Source organism: Gopherus flavomarginatus, chromosome 6 (genome assembly GCF_025201925.1).
Source record: "Gopherus flavomarginatus isolate rGopFla2 chromosome 6, rGopFla2.mat.asm, whole genome shotgun sequence".
NCBI classification, from domain to species: domain Eukaryota; kingdom Metazoa; phylum Chordata; order Testudines; family Testudinidae; genus Gopherus; species Gopherus flavomarginatus.
The window spans coordinates 571,070-589,680 of record NC_066622.1 but is presented as its reverse complement, the minus strand read 5'-3'; the positions used below and the strand labels follow the sequence as shown (position 1 = coordinate 589,680).

Genomic DNA, 18,611 nt, shown 5'->3' with positions numbered 1-18,611 from the left:
AAAAGACAACTAGGGCACCTCCCATCAAGTGGCCACTGTGCCCCCTTGCCTCCTGAACAGAATCATCTGCACTTTGCATTGGATAGTGTCATGGACAGATCTCCAGACGGCCCCAGGTAAGATGTGTCCTTCGGCATACCATATCATTCACCTCCCACTTGTGGTTGAGGCAGAGGGAGTCTGCCACTGTATTCTGCAGCCCTGGTAGGTAAACCACTGAGATCTGCATGTGATATGATATGCACCAGTTCCACAGTCTTATGGATTTGGTGCATAACACAACTGGGATCTTGCTATTCCTTGTCAACTGAGATAATATATTGCTTTTCCGTTGTCCATCATTATTCTGGTTGGGTGGTCCCTGACATGGGAAAGGAACTGCTGGCAAGCATAACACTATCCTGAGTTCCAGTATGCTGATAATGGAGGATTGCCTCCTGTGGGGCCACTCTGATCTACGCTGTGAAACCCTGGAAGTGCACACCCCAGCCTAGCAGGGAGGCATATGGAGAGATGATCTTTGTGGGAAGGGGCTGCTAAAATGGAACTCCCACCCATACCTTTTGGGGACCTTTCCACCGAGAACTCTCTGAGATATGGACATAGACTGTGTTGTTGGAAATGCAGATGGTTCTCAGCCAGGCTTGAAGACACAGAAAGTGTATCCTTGCTAAGAGTGTCACAAACATACGGGCTGACATACAACCCATGAATTGAAGGCAAGCCATTTCTGTGATTTGCAGGCTCTGCTGTACTGTTGAAATGTGGCTGGACATTGTGGAAAACCTGTCTGTTAGCAAGTATGCTCTGGTGGTGGTAGAGGAATCTGGCATGGCCTCAACAGAGTCTATGTTTTTTGTGCGAGAGAGTGTAGATTTTTCCACGCCGAGGCAGAGATCCAGGAAATGGAACAGAAATAGGGCCCTGTTGGTTGCTGCTTGTACTTCAAGAAACGAGTGACCATTCAGGAGCCAATTGGCCAGGTAAGAAAAGATGATTATTCTCATCTGACAGAGATAGGCTGCGATGGCCAAGAGGACTTTGATAAAGACCTTGGGACAGTGGAGAGGTCGAAGGGCAGGACATGATATTGGCAGTGGTCCCTGCCAACCACAAAACATAGGAAATGTTTGTACAAGGAGTGGCCTGCTATACGAAAATAAACATCCTAAAGTCAAGGGAAACAAACCAGCCAAACTTCTGGATCCATGGAGGGACGTAGAGTTACCATTCTGAGCTGTTGAGACCAGATAAAGACGTTTAAAGTCCTGAGATCCAGAATTGGTCTCCACCCCCCATTTTCCTTGGGGACAAGGAAGTACTGGGAATAGGATCATTTCCTGATGAAGACCAGTGGAACACATTTGACTATGTAGAACTGTACCTCCTGCCTCAAAAGACTCATGTTAAGGGTCCTTGAAGATGGACAGGGAGGGAGGGCATGCAGAATGAGCTGAACTGGATGGAATAGCGTGTAGAACTCACCTCCAGGATCCATCTGTCTGAGGTGATGAGCTCCCAGAAGGACAGAAAGTGGTTGAGAGAATCATCATAAAGGTGGATGGGAGAAAGATGCATTGTCGGATCCGGAATAGGAGATAGTGCATGACTTTCAACCAACAGGTCAAAAAAGACGGTTACTCACCTTTGTAACTGTTGTTCTTCGAGATGTGTTGCTCATATCCATTCCAATTAGGTGTGCGCACGCAGCGTGCACGTTTGTCGGAAGATTTTTACCCTAGCAACACTCGGTGGGTCGGCTGGGTCGCCCCCTGGAGTGGTGCTGTTATGGCGCTGGATATATACCCCTGCCGACTCAACGGCCCTTCAGTTCCTTCTTGCTGGCTACTCTAACAGAGGTGAAGGAGGGCGGGTTTGGAATGGGTATGAGCAACACATCTCGAAGAACAACAATTACAAAGGTGAGTAACCGTCTTTTCTTCTTCGAGTGCTTGCTCATATCGATTCCAATTAGGTGATTCCCAAGCCTTACCTAGGCGGTGGGGTCGGAGTGAGATGTAGCAGAATGCAAAACTGCTGAGCCAAAGACTGCATCATCTCTTGACTGTTGAACCAGAGCATAATGTGAGGCAAAGGTGTGGATAGAGGACCAGGTAGCTGCGCGACATATTTCCTGGATTGGTACATGAGCCAGGAAGGCAGCAGATGAAGCCTGAGCCCTGGTAGAATGTGCGGTGAGATGGCTCAAGGGAACATGAGCCAAGTCATAACAAGTATGGATGCACGCCGTCACCCAAGAGGAGATCCTCTGGGAGGAGACAGGTAGGGCCTTCATTCGGTCTGCCACTGCGAAGAAGAGTTGGGGCGATTTACGAAAGGGCTTCGTCCGTTCGATTTAAAATGTGAGCTCCCTACGGATATCTAGGGAGTGCAACTGTTGCTCCCGTCGTGATGAGTGCGGCTTCGGGAAGAAGACCGGAAGGAAGATGTCCTGATTGATATGGAAGGCCGATACCACTTTACGGAGGAAAGTTGAGTGTGGTCACAACTGCACCTTGTCCTTGTGAAACACAGTATACGGTGGGTCCACCATGAACGCCCGAAGCTCGGAGACTCGTCTGGCTGATGTAATGGCTACGAGGAAAACTGTCTTCCAGGACAGGTATAGCAGCAAGCAAGTTGCTAACGGCTCAAATGGTGGAGACATAAGTCTGGTTAAGACCAGGCTGAGGTGCCAGGTGGGAGCAGGGCGGCGTACTTGGGGGAATATGTGCTCCAAGCCGTTGAGGAACCTGGAAACCATACGGTGAAAACATGGAGCGACCACTCTCCCCTGGGTGGAAGGTAGAAATGGCAGCCAAGTGCACCCTCAACGATGATACCGCTAGGCCCTGCTGTTTGAGAGACCAGCGGTAGTCCAGGATGGTGGGGATCGAGACCTCAGTGGGAGTAACATTTTGCGTTTTGCACCAGCAGGAGAAACGCTTCCACTTGGCCAGATACGTAGACCGAGTGGAAGGTTTCCTGCTATCCAGGAGTATTTGTTGTATTGAGGCAGAGCAGCGTAACTCTGACTGGCTCAACCACGCAGGAGCCATGCCGTGAGGTGAAGGGACTGCAGGTCTGGGTGGTGAAGTCTGCCGTGGTCCTGAGTTATGAGGTTTGGGTGAAGAGGCAGGGTAATTGGGCTGGCTATCGACAGATCGAGCAACATGGTGTACCATTGCTGCCTGGGCCACGTTGGGGCAATCATGATCCAGTGAGCTCTGTCCCTGTGGAGCTTTAGCAGGACCCCGTGAACCAGCGGGAATGGTGGAAAGGCGTAAAGCAGTTGGCTCATCCACGGTATCAGGAAAGCATCCGAGATCGAGCCCAGGGAGAGACCTTGGAAGGAGCAGAACATCTGGCATTTCCTGTTCTCGCGGGGAAGTGAAGAGGTCTATGCGGGGAAATCCCCACTTCTGGAAAACAGAATGAATAATGTCCGGACGGATCGACCACTCGTGAGAGCGGAAGGATCTGCTGAGTCGATCTGCCAGAGTGTTCCGAACCCCTGGGAGAAAGGACGCTACCAGGTCTAACGAGGGGGCTATACAAAAGTCCCAGAGTTGAATGGTTTCCTGACAAATGGGGGAGGACCGTGTCCCCCCGTTTGTTTATGTAATACATGGCCGTTGTGTTGTCTGTGAACACTGAGACATAACGGCCTTGCAGATGCTGTTGAAACGCCTGGCACGCAAGGCGGACTGCTCTCAACTCTCGGACATTGATGTGCAAGGCCAGCTCCTGAGATGACCAAAGGCCTTGAGTGCGAAGATGTCCGAGGTGAGCACCCCAGCCGAGAGATGACACATCCGTCGTCAGGGCCATAGAAGGCTGGGGCGGATGAAACGGCATCCCTGCACACACCAGGGAGGGCGTCAACCACCAGTCGAGGGAGCCTAGGAGTCTCGGGGGAACTGTGAGGATCCTGTCTATATTGTGTCTCCCCGGGTGGTATACTGAGGAAAGCCAAGTTTGAAGGGGACGTAGGCGAAGCCTGGCATGCTTGGTCATGAACGGGCAGGCAGCCACGTGACCCAGGAGGCAGAGACAAGTTCGAGCCGAAGTGATTGGGAATTTTTGCAGGCCTTGTATAATCAATATCATTGCGTGAAACCGCGGCTGTGGTAAGCAGGCCCTGGCGAGACTGGAGTCCAGAATGGCCTCAATTAACTCTATTCTTTGTGTGGGAACCAGAGTAGACTTCTCTAGGTTGATCATCAGGCCTAGTTGGATGAATAGGTCCTTGACGATGCCCACGTGCTGTGTTACTTGGGTCTTGGAGGCCCCGCGAATGAGCCAATTGTCGAGATACGGGAAGACATGTATGCGTCGACGACGGAGGGAGGCGGCGACTACAGCCATACACTTTGTGAACACTCTTGGGGCTGTGGAGAGGCCAAACGGAAGGACCGTAAATTGGAAATGTTGATGGTTGACCACAAACCTGAGGTACCGTCTGTGCGGGGGATAAATGGCAATGTGAAAATACGCGTCCTTCATATTGAGGGCGGCATACCAGTCTCCAGGATCCAAGGATGGGATGATGGTCCCCAGGGATACCATGCGGAACTTCAACTTTATCAAGAACTTGTTGAGTCCTCACAGGTCTAGAATTGGTCTGAGACCTCCCTTCGCTTTGGGGATTAGGAAATAGCGGGAGTAGAACCCCTTGCCCCTCAAGTCCTCTGGTACCTCCTCTATAGCTCCCATGGCAAGGAGAGACTGTACCTCCTGCAAGAGGATTTGCTCGTGAGAGGGGTCCCTGAAGAGGGACGAGGATGGGGGGTGGGGGGCGAAATAAACTGAAGGCGGTATCCAAATTCTACTGTGCGTAAGACCCAACAATCTGAAGTTAGTTGGGTCCACACAGGGAGGAAAAAGGAGAGGCGATTGCAAAAGGGAGGGAAAGGATCCTGTTGAACAACTGGTATGTCGCCCTTGGGCGCGCCTTCAAGAGTTTGGTTTAGGTCCCGTGGGTGGTTTGGCAGGGCCGTGATTCTGACCTCTTTGGGGTTCGGACTGCCGTCTACGATTGCCTTGGCCATGCCTCCTGCCGAAGCCCTGCTGCTGTCTAGGCGGGGGGTAAGGGCGCTGAGGCTGGGGCCGGAAGGGCCTGCGCTGAGTCTGCGGTGTGTGCATCCCGAGCGAGCGCATGATCACCCTACTGTCCTTCAGACTCTGCAGCCTAGGGTCAGTCTTTTCCGAAAATAGGCCCTGACCTTCGAAGGGCAAGTCCTGTATCGTATGCTGCAATTCAGGTGGAAGGCCTGACACCTGAAGCCATGATATTCGCCTCATGGCAATTCCTGAAGCCAGAGTTCTGGCTGCGGAGTCGGCTGCGTCTAATGAGGACTGGAGAGAAGTTCTCGCCACCTTCTTTTCTTCCTCCAAAAGGGCTGCAAACTCTTGATGCGAGTCTTGGGGGACTAACTCTGTGAATTTCTCAACCGCCACCCAGGTGTTATAGTTATAGCGGCTAAGCAGGGCTTGTTGGTTTGCCACCCTGAGTTGGAGGCCCCCCGCAGAGTAGATTTTACGTCCCAATAAATCCTTGCGCCTAGCCTCCTTTGCTTTTGGGGCAGGGGCTTGCTGGCCCTTTCGTTAACCGATTGGACGACGAGGGAGCAGGGAGGAGGGTGTACGTACAGGTACTCGTACCCCTTAGAAGGCACCATGTACTTCCTCTCAACTCCCCTAGCCGTGGGCGGAATAGATGCTGGAGACTGCCAGATGGCATCAGCCTTCGCTTTGATCGTCCGAATAAACAGTAAGGCCACCCTTGTGGGAGTGTCAGCCGACAAAATATCTACCACCGGGTCCTCTATCTCCGGAACCTCCTCCACCTGGAGGTTCATATTCAAGGCCACTCATCTCAGGAGGTCTTGATGTGACCTTAGGTCAATTGGAGGAGGGCCCGAGGAGGATGTCCCCGCCACCGCTTCATCTGGAGAAGAGGAAGAGGAAAGGCCAGGGACAATTGTGTCCTCCGTTGTCTTGTGGACTTGGCAACATCCGGCTCCGGTGGGACCTGAGGGTCTGGTGCCTGAATGGGAGCGTCCTCCGTACCCGCAGGAGGGGGGTGGCTAACAGTAGCCTCAGGCACCCGGTGCTCTGATGGTACGGAGCGTGATGGCACTGGAGGTCCACCTTGGGCTTGGTGATATGCCCAAGTCATCCAGAAGGACCACTGATGAGGTCCTTGGTCTAGAGCCTGGGTCTCTTGGAAGACACGGCTGGGGACATCTAAGTCATGGTTCTGTGCATAGGAAGCACTGTCTGCATGGGATGACATAGATGCACGGCGAGATGGCCAAGGAGGAGCTGAAAACCCCTGAGAATGGTCTCCATCCCTGAGTAGTCTGTCTGTACGCTGCAGCGGAGAGCGGTACCGGTGCTATACTGGTACTGGGAAAGAGACCGGGACCTGTGACTGGAACGGTGCTGGGAGAGCGACCGGGACCTCAAAGCTCGACGCTGGGAGCAGCTGCGAGAGGTGCGGTGCCGTGAGCTTGATCGGTACTGAGAGTACTGGGCCGGCGAACGGGGTCCTGAACGGTGCCGCAAGTGCGACTGGTACCGAGATGGAGAACGGTACCGGGACTGCGAGTGGCGTCGGGGCCGGGATCAGCAATGGGACTGAGAAAGCCAGCGGGACCGCGATTGTGATCGGTGCCTCTCTGTGGTGCCGACGGAGGATGGTCTCAGTAGGGCAGGCTTGCCTATGGACTGTATAACCCGCACCGGCGGTGCCGGGGGTTGAGGCAGCGCAGACTTCGTCAGTGCAATCAGTTCCCTTGCCATAGAGAATGTCTCCGGCGTGAAGGGAATAGTAAGCTCAACCACGGTGTGTGCCGGGGAGCTGTCAGGCACCGGACTCAACGGCTCTTGCAGGACCGGAATCGACGGCGCTGAAGTTGTCGGTGCCACGGCAGTTGTCAGTGCCGGGCGGTCCGACTTAGGCGGGTGCTCCGACTGCGGCGTGGACATGGAAGCCGCAGGAGTTTTATGTTTTTTGACCCGCGGGGAGAGGGAGCGGGCCGAGGAGACATCTGGGCCGGCGACGGTTGGTGCCGACGGGCCTTAGCGGTACCAGTGAGCTCCAGTGCCGAAGATACACTTCTCCCCGGTGCGGACTGTCCGGCGCTCGGTGCCAAGGGTGGAGGAGTAAAAGCTGCCTCCATCAGGAGCTGTCTGAGACGAAAGTCCCACTCCTTTTTGGTCTGCGGCTTGAAGGCCTTGCAAATGCGGCATTTATCTGTGAGGTGGGATTCCCCGAGGCACTTAAGGCAGGAGTCGTGAGGATCTCCTGTTGGCATCGGCTTGTGACAGGCCGAGCACGGTTTGAAACCCGGTCAACCAGGCATGGGCCTTGGCACCAGGTGAAGGGAAGGGGCTAATCCCCGAATCTCTCTTAACTATATACATTAACTATGTTAAAGAAAATAATAAACTAACTGCAAGTATAGAAATTTGAACTATATACACAACAACAACAAGAAAACTACGAGTAGCTAGGGAAGTGGAGATCAGCTAAGCCGCGCTTCACTATTCCAACAACCGACACGGGCGGTAAGAAGGAACTGAAGGGTCGTTGGGTCGGCAGGGGTATATATCCGGTGCCATAATGGCGTCACTTCAGGGGGCGACCCAGCCGACCCACCGAGTGTTGCTAGGGTAAAAATCTTCCGACGAACGTGCACGCGGCGTGCACACACCTAATTGGAATTGATATGAGCAAGCACTCGAAGAAGAATGGTTGCTTCTAGGATGTCACTGACTATGGAGGATGTCCCCTTCTTGGTGGGAGATGGGGGTTCAGATAGTTTCATGGGTTGATAGTGGACTAGGCAAGATTGTTGAGCCCCCAGTGAACTTATATTTTCTTTGTCACAGTCATATAGATGCCCAGAGATCACAGTGTCGCCCAGGAGTCTTTTAGTGAATGAAAGGATCTGTTTGTGGCCTCACCGAATAGCTTGGGTCCTTTGAAGCTAAGGTCTTCAGCAGTGTTTTGTATCTCCTGGGGAAAACTGGAACTAAGACGTTTGATGCATGACCACTGCCATAGATACAGAACATGCAACTGTATTAGCAGCATTGAGCAAGATCAGGAGACAAGCTTTGGAGATTGTCTGGGGTTCCATTATCAGTGGGTGAAATTGTTCCCTCTGGTCCTGTGGCAGGTGCTCAAAAGACAAAAACTCAATTTGTAAAATCATGTTTTGCCATCAGGGCCTGGTAAATGGCTACTATGCACTGCAAAGAGGTTGAGGAGCAGCTTTTGTGGCCAAGATCTAGCCTTTTTGCTCCCTCTCGGATGGCACAGAGCAGGACTGATGTGGTTGGTTTCATTCATCACAGGCCTTGACAACCAGGGAGTTAGGTATAGGGTGAGAGAAAAAAATACCCTGAGCCTTTGGGTGAATACTGCATTTTTTAATCAGCACATTTACAAGTAGGTGGTAGAGTAGCTGGAGTTTACCTCACTCCTTAGAGGCTGGAGACAGCAGAGCATCATTGACGGGCAAGGCAATTTTGCCCTGAGGAGGCATATGGAGAATGTCCAATAGGGAATGCTGGGTTCCTGTATCTATTCCAAAGGAATTTTCAAGGCCTCTGCGATCCGTTTCAAAGGCCTTGAAATCATTAGTGGGGGAGGCATAACAACCTTGTATGGTAAGGAGGATTTATGGGAAGATTTTTTTTTTCTTCTTTCCCACCTGGCTCTTGCTCCTCTATAAGTCCGTCTGTTGAGCAGGAACCAGGGTCGGTGATTGCTGCTCTTGACATGCCCTCTCATGAGACGGAACACTGTAAAACTGCTTGCCATAACAGGCCCATGGGTTCTAATAAGCCCATTGTGGTGGGGCATAAGAGAAAAGTTAGGACCCCAAGACTGCTGGGTGCATCTTCTGCTGGGAATTTCTTCCTGGGGATGCACCTCAAAAGGAGGAAAACTGGAATGGGAAGGTGGAGGAGCCCTGTATGGACTTCTTGGAATCAGATTCAGTGTCATCTCCTGTGTCCACTTGAGGGACAAACGGTGCTGGTATCAGTGACTGCTGGTACCAGGGGCTGGAGAGGGTCTCATAACCGCATTGGTATGGAAGCTGAGACTTCGCTGGCTGGTAAGATAGTTCCGCAAGAGGATATGTTGGTACTGGCTGAAACTGACTCTTAGTAACCTCAAAATGCCTGCATGGGGCTGGTGACTGCATCGGTACCGGAGGACAAGTCAGCATTGTAGATAAGACCAGAGGATAAGTTGACTCTGGTAGATAAGTCATTACTGTTGGGGAATGAGTCTCAGTACCACTCAGCCATGGAGACTCAGAATTTGAAGGTCCTTCTGCAAAAGGAGCCTGGACAGTACGAGGGACTCTGGATAGGAAACCTCAGGAGTCAGTACATGTAAGGGTATTGGAGACAGTACAGAAGTGTGGTATGGGCATTTTCCTCGATTGGTTGCAGAAGACAGTACCAGTGATGATTCTGGCTTGGTTTTAGAAGAGTTTTTATTCTTCAAAGGTACTGAGTCTGGTGCTAACAGTGACACCACTCTATGTTGTTTAACAGATGACTTCTTGGTACATGGCATGGCCTTTTAAACTGGTGTCAGGTTCTTAATATTGGAGAAGGTGGAAGCCACAGCAGTACCAGTGCTGGGACACAAGACACAGAGCAAGAGGTTGACTTCCCTATATTCTGGTCAATATCTTCATCAATGTGTTAGATAATGGCACAGAGAGCACACTTCTAAAGTTTGTGGATGATGCCAAGCTGGGAGGGGTTGCAAGTGCTTTGGAGGATAGGATTGGAGACAAACTGGAGAAATGGTCTGAAGTAAATAGGATGGAATTCAGCAAAGTACTCCCACTTAGGAAGGAACAATCAAGGGCACACATACAAAATGGGAACTGACTGTGTAGGAAGGAGTACTGTGGAAAGGGATCTGGGGGTCATAGTGGATCACAAGCTAAATATGAGTCAACAGTGTAACACTATTGCAAGAAAAAGCAAACATCATTCTGGGCTGTATTAGCAGGAGTGTTGTAAGCAAGACACAAGATTAGGCCTCAGCTGGAGTATTATGTCCAGTTCTGGGCGCCACAATTCAGGAAAGACGAGGACAAATTGGAGAAAGTCCAGAAAAGAGCAACAAAAATGATAAAGGTCTTGAAAACATGACCTATGAGGGAAGACTGAAAAAACTGGGTTTGTTTAGTCTGGAGAAGAGAAGAGTGAAGGGGGTGATAACAGTTTTCAAGTACATAAAAGGTTGTTACAAGGAGGAGGGAGAAAAACTGTTCTTTTTAACCTTTGAGGCTAGGACAAGAAGCAATGGGCTTAAATTGCAGTAAGTTTAGGTTTAGGTTGGATATTAGGAAAAACTTCCTGTCAAGGTGGTTAAACACTGGAGAAAATTGCCCAGGGAGGTTGTGGAATCTCCACTGCTGGAGGTTTTTAAGAGCAGGTTAGATGAACACCTGTCAGGGATGGTCGAGATAATACTTAGCCCTGCCATGAGTGCAGGGGACTGGACTAGAGACCTCTCAAGGTCCCTTCCAGTCCTACAATTCTGCAGTTCTCTTAGATTCTTATTCTGGAGAATTTTTTTTTTAAAGGTCTGGATGGTTCTGACGGTTCCCAGGGTTTCTGCTTACTGCAGCAGACACAGTCACTGGAGCTCTTTAAGCAGCCAAAGCTGATGTTCGGGGCGGGGGTGGGGGGGCGCACGGGCCTGGAATGCTCCATCAACAATTCCAGCCATTCCTCAAGGTTTTGAAATCTGCTTTTAAAATGTGAGCAGACCATAGGAACGTGAGTCTCTTCAAAATCAGCAGAGGCAGATTCAATGTCTCCCATTGTGGGAAAGAGACCTGGGACAGGTCTGACAGGGATTTTGGGCATAACCAATTAGTTGAAGTAGTGGATTGAGGGCAAATCCAGAAGCCCAGATTGGGCAAACAAAGGAAAGAGGGAGTAAACCCCCCAAACCACAAAACTGCGTTAAACAGAAAAATTAAATATTAAAAAATTACTAAGAAAGAAGCATAAGAATAAATAAGAAAATCAAGCAGAAAACCACATGGTTATCTATAATGGACGCTGCAACACTCCCTCTCAAGCTGCAGGCAGCTGAGAAGGAACTGGAGTGGCAGCAAGCCCAACCCCCTTATACCCTCACACCAGAGCATGAGGATGTGTAGGGCGCAGCTGTGGACCTAAGGACAGTCCTGATGAAAGTTTCTGATCAGGAATGCCCAGGCACGCACACATACTGAAGTTGAGCATCCCTAAGGGCACTTCTTGTATAGTGAGTATTTAGCTGTTTGAAAACCCGTGTCCATTTGTAACTCAAAAAACTTGCTTTAAAACAAGAACTAGCACAATGATGCTGATTGAACATGGCTCTTCAGTAAGGGGAGGTGGAGACACTTCCTCCAGCTGCGTGGGAGCAGAAGACAACCACTTAGAAATTTCAGCTAGTGCAGAATACAGAAGCCTGCTAACTAGCATTAGCTGGAGGGAACATAATGCTTGTTCTCTAGAATCTGCACTGATTCCCAGCTTACCTCTAGGTGCAATCTAGGTGTTGATTTGATCTATAAAACCCCACATGACTTGGGTCATGGCCACCTGAGACACTCAGGCCCTCCCACAAGCTACCAATGGACAGAGAGATCCACTGGGGTGCCTCTTCTATGAGCTTCTAGATATAAGCAACTAGGGGCAAAGCTTGCTCTCTCTCTCTCCAGTATTTCTAAGTTGCTTAATAATGTCCACAACAATTTATTCTAGGTCTCAAGTGAGACCAGAATCCTATTGTGCTGGGCATTGTAAGAGAGAATCTCTGCCGTAAACAGTCTGAAATCTAAATAGAAAGGGTAAAGGTTCCATTTTACAGATGGGAAACTGAGACACAGAGATTAAGTGACTTATCCATGGTCATACTGGGAGCCAGTTCCAAGAACCAGGAATTAAATCCAGACCTTTTGAGTCCAAGTCCAATTCCTTAACCACAAGACTATCGTCTCTTCTGTGGTAAAATCCCAGCTCCTTTGAAGTCAGTCAATGATAAAACTCCCTTTACTTCAATTGGGCCAGGATTTCAACCATAACATCACAAAACAAGACAACTTTTTATCAATACATTAGAAGCAAGAGGAAAACCAAGGACAGGATAGGCCCACTGCTCAGTGAGGAGGGGGAAACGGTAACGGGAGACTTGGAAATGGCAGAGATGCTTAATGACTTCTTTGTTTTGGTCTTCACTGAGAAGTCTGAAGGAATGTCTAATATAGTGAATGCTTATGGGAAGAGGGTAGGTTTAGAAGATAAAATAAAAAAAGAGCAAGTAAAAAATCACTTAGAAAAGTTAGCTGCCTGCAAGTCACCAGGGCCTGATGAAATGCATCCTAGAATACTCAAGGAGCTAATAGAGGAGGTATCTGAGCCTCTAGCTATTATCTTTGGGAAATCATGGGAGACGGGGGAGATTCCAGAAGACTGGAAAAGGGCAAATATAGTGCCCATCTATAAAAAGGGAAATAAAAACAACCCAGGAAACTACAGACCAGTTAGTTTAACTTCTGTGCCAGGGAAGATAATGGAGCAGGTAATTAAAGAAATGATCTGCAAACACTTGGAAGGTGGTAAGGTGATAGGGAATAGCCAGCATGGATTTGTAAAGAACAAATCGTGTCAAACTAATCTGATAGCTTTCTTTGATAGGATAACGAGCCTTGTGGATAAGGGAGAAGCGGTGGATGTGATATACCTAGACTTTAGTAAGGCATTTGATACGGTCTCGCATGATATTCTTATAGATAAACTAGGAAAGTACAATTTAGATGGGGCTACTATAAGGTGGGTGCATAACTGGCTGGATAACCGTACTCAAAGAGTAGTTATTAATGGCTCCCAATCCTGCTGGAAAGGTATAACAAGTGGGGTTCTGCAGGGGTCTGTTTTGGGACCGGATCTGTTCAATATCTTCATCAACGATTTAGATGTTGGCATAGAAAGTACGCTTATTAAGTTTGCGGACGATACCAAACTGGGAGGGATTGCAACTGCTTTGGAGGACAGGGTCAAAATTCAAAATGATCTGGACAAATTGGAGAAATGGTCTGAGGTAAACAGGATGAAGTTCAATAAAGATAAATGCAAAGTGCTCCACTTAGGAAGGAACAATCAGTTTCACACATACAGAATGGGAGGAGACTGTCTAGGAAAGAGTATGGCAGAAAGAGATCTAGGGGTCATAGTGGACCACAAGCTTAATATGAGTCAACAGTGTGATACTGTTCCAAAAAAAGCAAACGTGATTCTGGGATGCATTAACAGGTGTGTTGTAAACAAGACACGAGAAGTCATTCTTCCGCTTCACTCTGCGTTGGTTAGGCCTCAACTGGAGGATTGTGTCCATTTCTGGGCACCGCATTTCAAGAAAGATGTGGAGAAATTGGAGAGGGTCCAGAAAAGAGCAACAAGAATGATTAAAGGTCTTGAGAACATGACCTATGAAGGAAGGCTGAAGGAATTGGGTTTGTTTAGTTTGGAAAAGAGAAGACTGAGAGGGGACATGATAGCAGTTTTCAGGTATCTAAAAGGGTGTCATCAGGAGGAGGGAGAAAACTTGTTCACCTTAGCCTCCAATGATAGAACAAGAAGCAATGGGCTTAAACTGCAGCAAGGGAGATTTAGGTTGGACATTAGGAAAAAGTTCCTAACTGTCAGGGTAGTTAAACACTGGAACAGATTGCCTAGGGAAGTTGTGGAATCTCCATCTCTGGAGATATTTAAGAGTAGGTTAGATAAATGTCTATTAGGCATGGTCTAGACAGTATTTGGTCCTGCCATGAGGGCAGGGGACTGGACTCGATGACCTCTCGAGGTCCCTTCCAGTCCTAGAGTCTATGAGTCTATGAGTGCTGCTGGTATTTGATTTCCCCGCTGCTCTGAAACAGCCTAAGTCTGTTGATCTCAGGCCTTTGCTTGGTGACAGTAGGTACACCACTAAGGTGGTGCTGAAGGAGCTCAATTCAGTTCAGTTGATCCTGACACCTCAGGGTCATTTGTTATATATTTGTAGATCCACCCAGCGTCTTAGTAAGCAGAGGGTGAGAGCACTCAGGGACCCCTTTCCTGCATTCCCTCAAACCCCAGAACCCTGACACACAGTGAGTGTTCCCCTACACCCAGAGATGGGAAGGATGGCTGTAACTGAAGGTCAATCTCATAAAAATTATATACGCAAGAGGTCAGGCAAATTTTACAACTGACCATGATATTCACTTGGCAGGCGGCAGGAAATAAAGGGGCAGAATTAAGACTATGATTGGAACCTAAGCTATCTGTTTCCTGAGTTTAAAGTGTCTATAATTCTCAGGTTACTTTTTGTGAGAAAATTTGGTGCTTGGTATCTTCAGAGAACTGTACAGCTAATTAACTCCACCGGCCTCCTAATGCCAGTACTATCCCCATCGTTCAGGAACAGGAAAACTGAGGCTTAGGGTGGTTTGTCCAAGGTCAAAGAGAAAATCTGTGATCTAGCTGTGAGATTGAATGCTGCAGTCAACTCCAAGGCTTTCGAGGCCTGAAGGGTGACGGAAGCAGACTTAAGGGTCTTGTTTGACTTACGAGGAAATGTGCTCAGGGAAAGGCTCCCATAGGATACTGGTGATGTCAAACATGGAGGTGACACTTACCTGAGAGCCAAGCCCGCAGCTAAATCTACTCTTAACAGAGTCAGTTCCATCTGTCTAAGTATGAAATGCAGCTCTCCTTCAAAAGGCTCATCTGTTTACCTGGATCTCTCTCAGCAGCACTGTCACCCGTGGGCGAGGGCTCTCCTCTCTGAGATATCTTTGCACCACTGCGCAGAACCTTCTCAAGAATACCACGGCCCTCTCGAAGCCGCTCCACAGATGTGGGGACCATCCTGAAAGAAGAAGCAATAAGAGTTGAGGGCTGTTACTACACATCTTTGAGCACAATGACCAAGGCGTAGGGGTTGTGGGCCGCTTGATACAATTACAAGAGGGCTTTGTTTTTAAGCTCTTAAAATATTCTGCTTAGAACGATTAGCATGAAGTCAGTGCTGGAGTGCAAGTAGTTGCCATACAGAGGAGCAGGGGTGGTAGAAGAATGGGTTCACCAAACAATTATGAGAATTAAGGTTCTGCACTGCTTTTGTGATATCAACAAACCCTGGTGGATTTTACTCTATCAGTTGCTGGCTACCAAATATGACTACTGTGAAGTGTTTTCTAAAGCACTGCACTGGGGCAATGAGATCTCTTCTCTTTGTTGTCAAATGATTGCATGATATTTGATGTTTCATTGTGGTCTAAGTGAGTTTGGGTCCTCCTCTCTCAGAAAAGGGTATCAAGATTTAACAGCACTTTGGAAATCCTAGGATACATAAGTCTAGATATAGTCACCATATAGAAATGAAAAAGCAGTTTATTGTAACACTCTATAATAATACAACATTAAGGTAACTTTGTTAAAATATAATCAGCAAAAGCAAGGTTCCTGGAACAGTGTTAACTTAGTCATTTTACCTATAAATGCTACTTTCCATTCCTGTTTTCCTTGTCCAATTTGTTTTTTATTTTTAACACAGTAGCACTTAAGAGGCCCCACACAAAATTGGAACAACATAGTGTTACCCACAGTCCAAACACACAGTGAAAGTCTCAGCCCCAAAGATGACAATAAGAGATGAAGTGACTTGCCTCAAGTCACACTGCAGGACAATGGCAGAGCCAGGAAGAGAACCAAAGTCTCCTGGGTAACAGTCTGTCCGGTGGATCATGCAGTTTCTTAAATGTGTATGTTTGTTATTTAATACGTAATACAGAAGTGTCTGGGTCCCCCAAGCAAGGATTAGTGTGGTGCCACATTATTCTAGGCACTGTACATCGATAACAGAAAGCCCATAGTTTTTCTACAGTAAATATGTAGCATAAAACACAGATGTGCAGTGTAACTGGATTAACATTGCGCAGGAGCTTAGACAGAAAACATAAAAATTAAACTGTGCAACCTCAATGTTGTATTACGTGGTTTTTCCATTTACTTTCTCTCTCTTTTTTTTTTTATTAAAGGAAAATATAATTTGTGCTCAACATTAGCATTTTAAGGGCCCAAAATGGACACTGAAATTCACACCTCAGTGAGGTGAATGGGGTAGGGGCAGAGTTCACTCCTCACTGAGGTGAATGGGGTGAGGGGGGTGAATTCACACCTTCTTTGCTGCTATTGTTTGGCTGGAGACAGTTTTCTGCAAGGCTGGGTTAACAGGGCAGCAGCACATCTGTTTACATTGTGATGGCTGTATCTTGGCAACTGAAAGAGACAGAAACTTATTTTTTTTTAAATGAAAGCTATTTGCAGATATTGTAGAATGCAGCAAAACTATGGAGACCTCCAAAAATCACAGCAATTTTAGTTCCCACTTCCTCCTGTCCCTGTTATGCCAGCAAGTATGTCTGGAAATGTACAAGGGAGCTGTGTACAGGTGTAAATGGGGCTTGGGATGAAACTGTTTTATAACCTTTACTCTAGCATGAGCCTTCTGTAACACCATTTAGAAGTGAAATGGGACTGTCCAGTCTCAAGCCACACCCATTAGAAACAGGGAAGAGTAAATAGGATAAGAAAGGCAGCAAAATGGTTAATCTCATTTTAAAAAGATACTGATAACACTTCACACTTGATAACTGCATGGCACTATAGCCCCAGCCTTAGGCAGTGATACTGGCTCATGAGGCCATAGTGGGAACCAAACCCAGAGCAACTGAATTAAGCAGGTAATGTAAAGGTGGACACTGGAGCCTGGCTGTCATGTGGAGAGGTGATCCCACATCCCTATGGGTGGCTGTTGCATTCAGTGATGCCTCTCTCCCAGGCAAGAAGGGATGGTACAGATGTGTAGGTGAGGTTGCTTTTAAACCTTTACAAAACAGGCTACAAAGTGAGCAATCATTCTTCGAGTGCTTGCTCATATTGATTCCAATTAGGTGTGCGCATGCCGCGTGCACAATCATAGGAAGATTTTTACCCTAGCAACACTTGGTGAGTCGGCTGAGATGCCCCCTGGAGTGGCGCCCTTATGGCGCCGGATATATGCCCCTGCCGACCCAGTGCCCCCTCAGTTCCTTCTTACCGCCCGTGACGGTTGTTGGAACTATGGAGCGTGGCATAGCTGATCTCCACTTCCCTAGCTCTTTGCTCGTTTATACCGCTAGATAGTAGTTATAGGGTAGTTGTTAGTAGTTTCTAGTTGTAGTTAGTAGTAGTTTTGTAGTTACTGCATATAGTAATTGGAGGTAAGGGGCATCTCCCCTTCCTGGTACCGGGCCCATGGCTAAGTCTGCTCGGCCTGCCTCAGGCCAATGCCTGTGGGAGACCCCCATGACTCCTGTCTAAAGTGCCTGGGGGAATCCCATCAATCAGATAAGTGCCACATTTGTAAGGCATTTAAGCCTCAGACAAAAAAAGAGCGGGACTTTTGTGTGAAGCAGCTCCTCATGGAAGCGGCACTTTGCCCGACACTCTCTGCCCCGCGCCGAGACCTGGTGCCATCGGTCCGAAGAGCACCTCCGGCACTGGATTGACCTAGGACTGACAAAGACTCCCGGCACCGGATGTCTCCAGCACCATTACCAGGGCGGCACCGCTCGCATCTCCAGGAGCCCAGAAGCAGCACAATAAACCTGCTGCTCCTGTACAGTTGCCGGCACTGCCTGTGCCCCCCTTGGAGCAGCCCCATGCTGGACTGCCCCGCAAAGGCTCCAACTCCGGCACTGTTGATTCTGGTGCACATAAGCTCCCCAGTGCGCACTATGGTCGAACTTGGCCTGCCTTCCACCCCAGAGACTTTCTCCATTGCTTGCGACCTGATTGCGCTCACTGAGCCAGGACTCTCACAAACTTCAGTACTGCCGGTGTGGGCTTTTCCATCGATAGGGAAGCCCTCCATGATGCATCCTCTATCGCAGAGCGAGAAGGGTAGGCAGTGATCTTGGTCCCAGTGCAGGTCACGGTTCCGATCCAGGCACTGGTCTCCTCTATGGCACCGCTCGCAGTCCTGGCACTGATCACCATCTTGGTGCCGGTCATACTCACGGCGCCACACCGCTTCAAGAAGATCTCCTTCCTGGTACGGTCGGTACTGGTCCAACTCCTGGCATTGATCCCGGCGCTGGTCTCCTCAAAGTTGTCCCCGGCGCCGCTCCGCCTGTACATCTTCATCGAGGTTCAGCTCTACGTCCTGGCACCGATATGACTGTTGGTCCCAGTCCAGATCGCGGTACTGCTTGAGAACGCAGCGCCGATCTCTGTCCCCGGGGCGTGGGCCAACAACGCATGACAGTGCAACCCAGCATGAGTGATTGGCTCCACCTTGGCCTTCCCGCCCCAACTCGAAGTTGTCCCAAGTGGAGAGTGGCTACCGCGTCCATGACCAAGAAGCAGATGGAGCTAGCCAATGGCACGATGAGGGTCAGGATCCTGCTCAAGAACCCCCACAAAGGTCCTTTTGGACCCCTTGGGCATACCATCAGGGGCAAGGTGTCCCATTGAGAGCTTCT

General features: G+C 48.9%; 1 protein-coding gene across 5 annotated transcripts in view; it reads right to left on the bottom strand.

The window, feature by feature from the left end:
• Nucleotides 1-18,611, bottom strand: part of SETD5 (SET domain containing 5) — a 191,017-nt gene that overhangs the window by 15,685 nt on the left and 156,721 nt on the right. For 4 of the 5 annotated variants that reach the window (XM_050959807.1, XM_050959808.1, XM_050959806.1 and 1 more), the window contains one exon: nucleotides 14,820-14,953. In XM_050959807.1, coding sequence (XP_050815764.1) covers nucleotides 14,820-14,953 — 134 coding nt within the window. Of the gene's footprint in view, nucleotides 1-14,819; nucleotides 14,954-16,264; nucleotides 16,366-18,611 lie in introns of those variants that run through there. The other variant, XM_050959809.1, reaches the window with a different exon arrangement.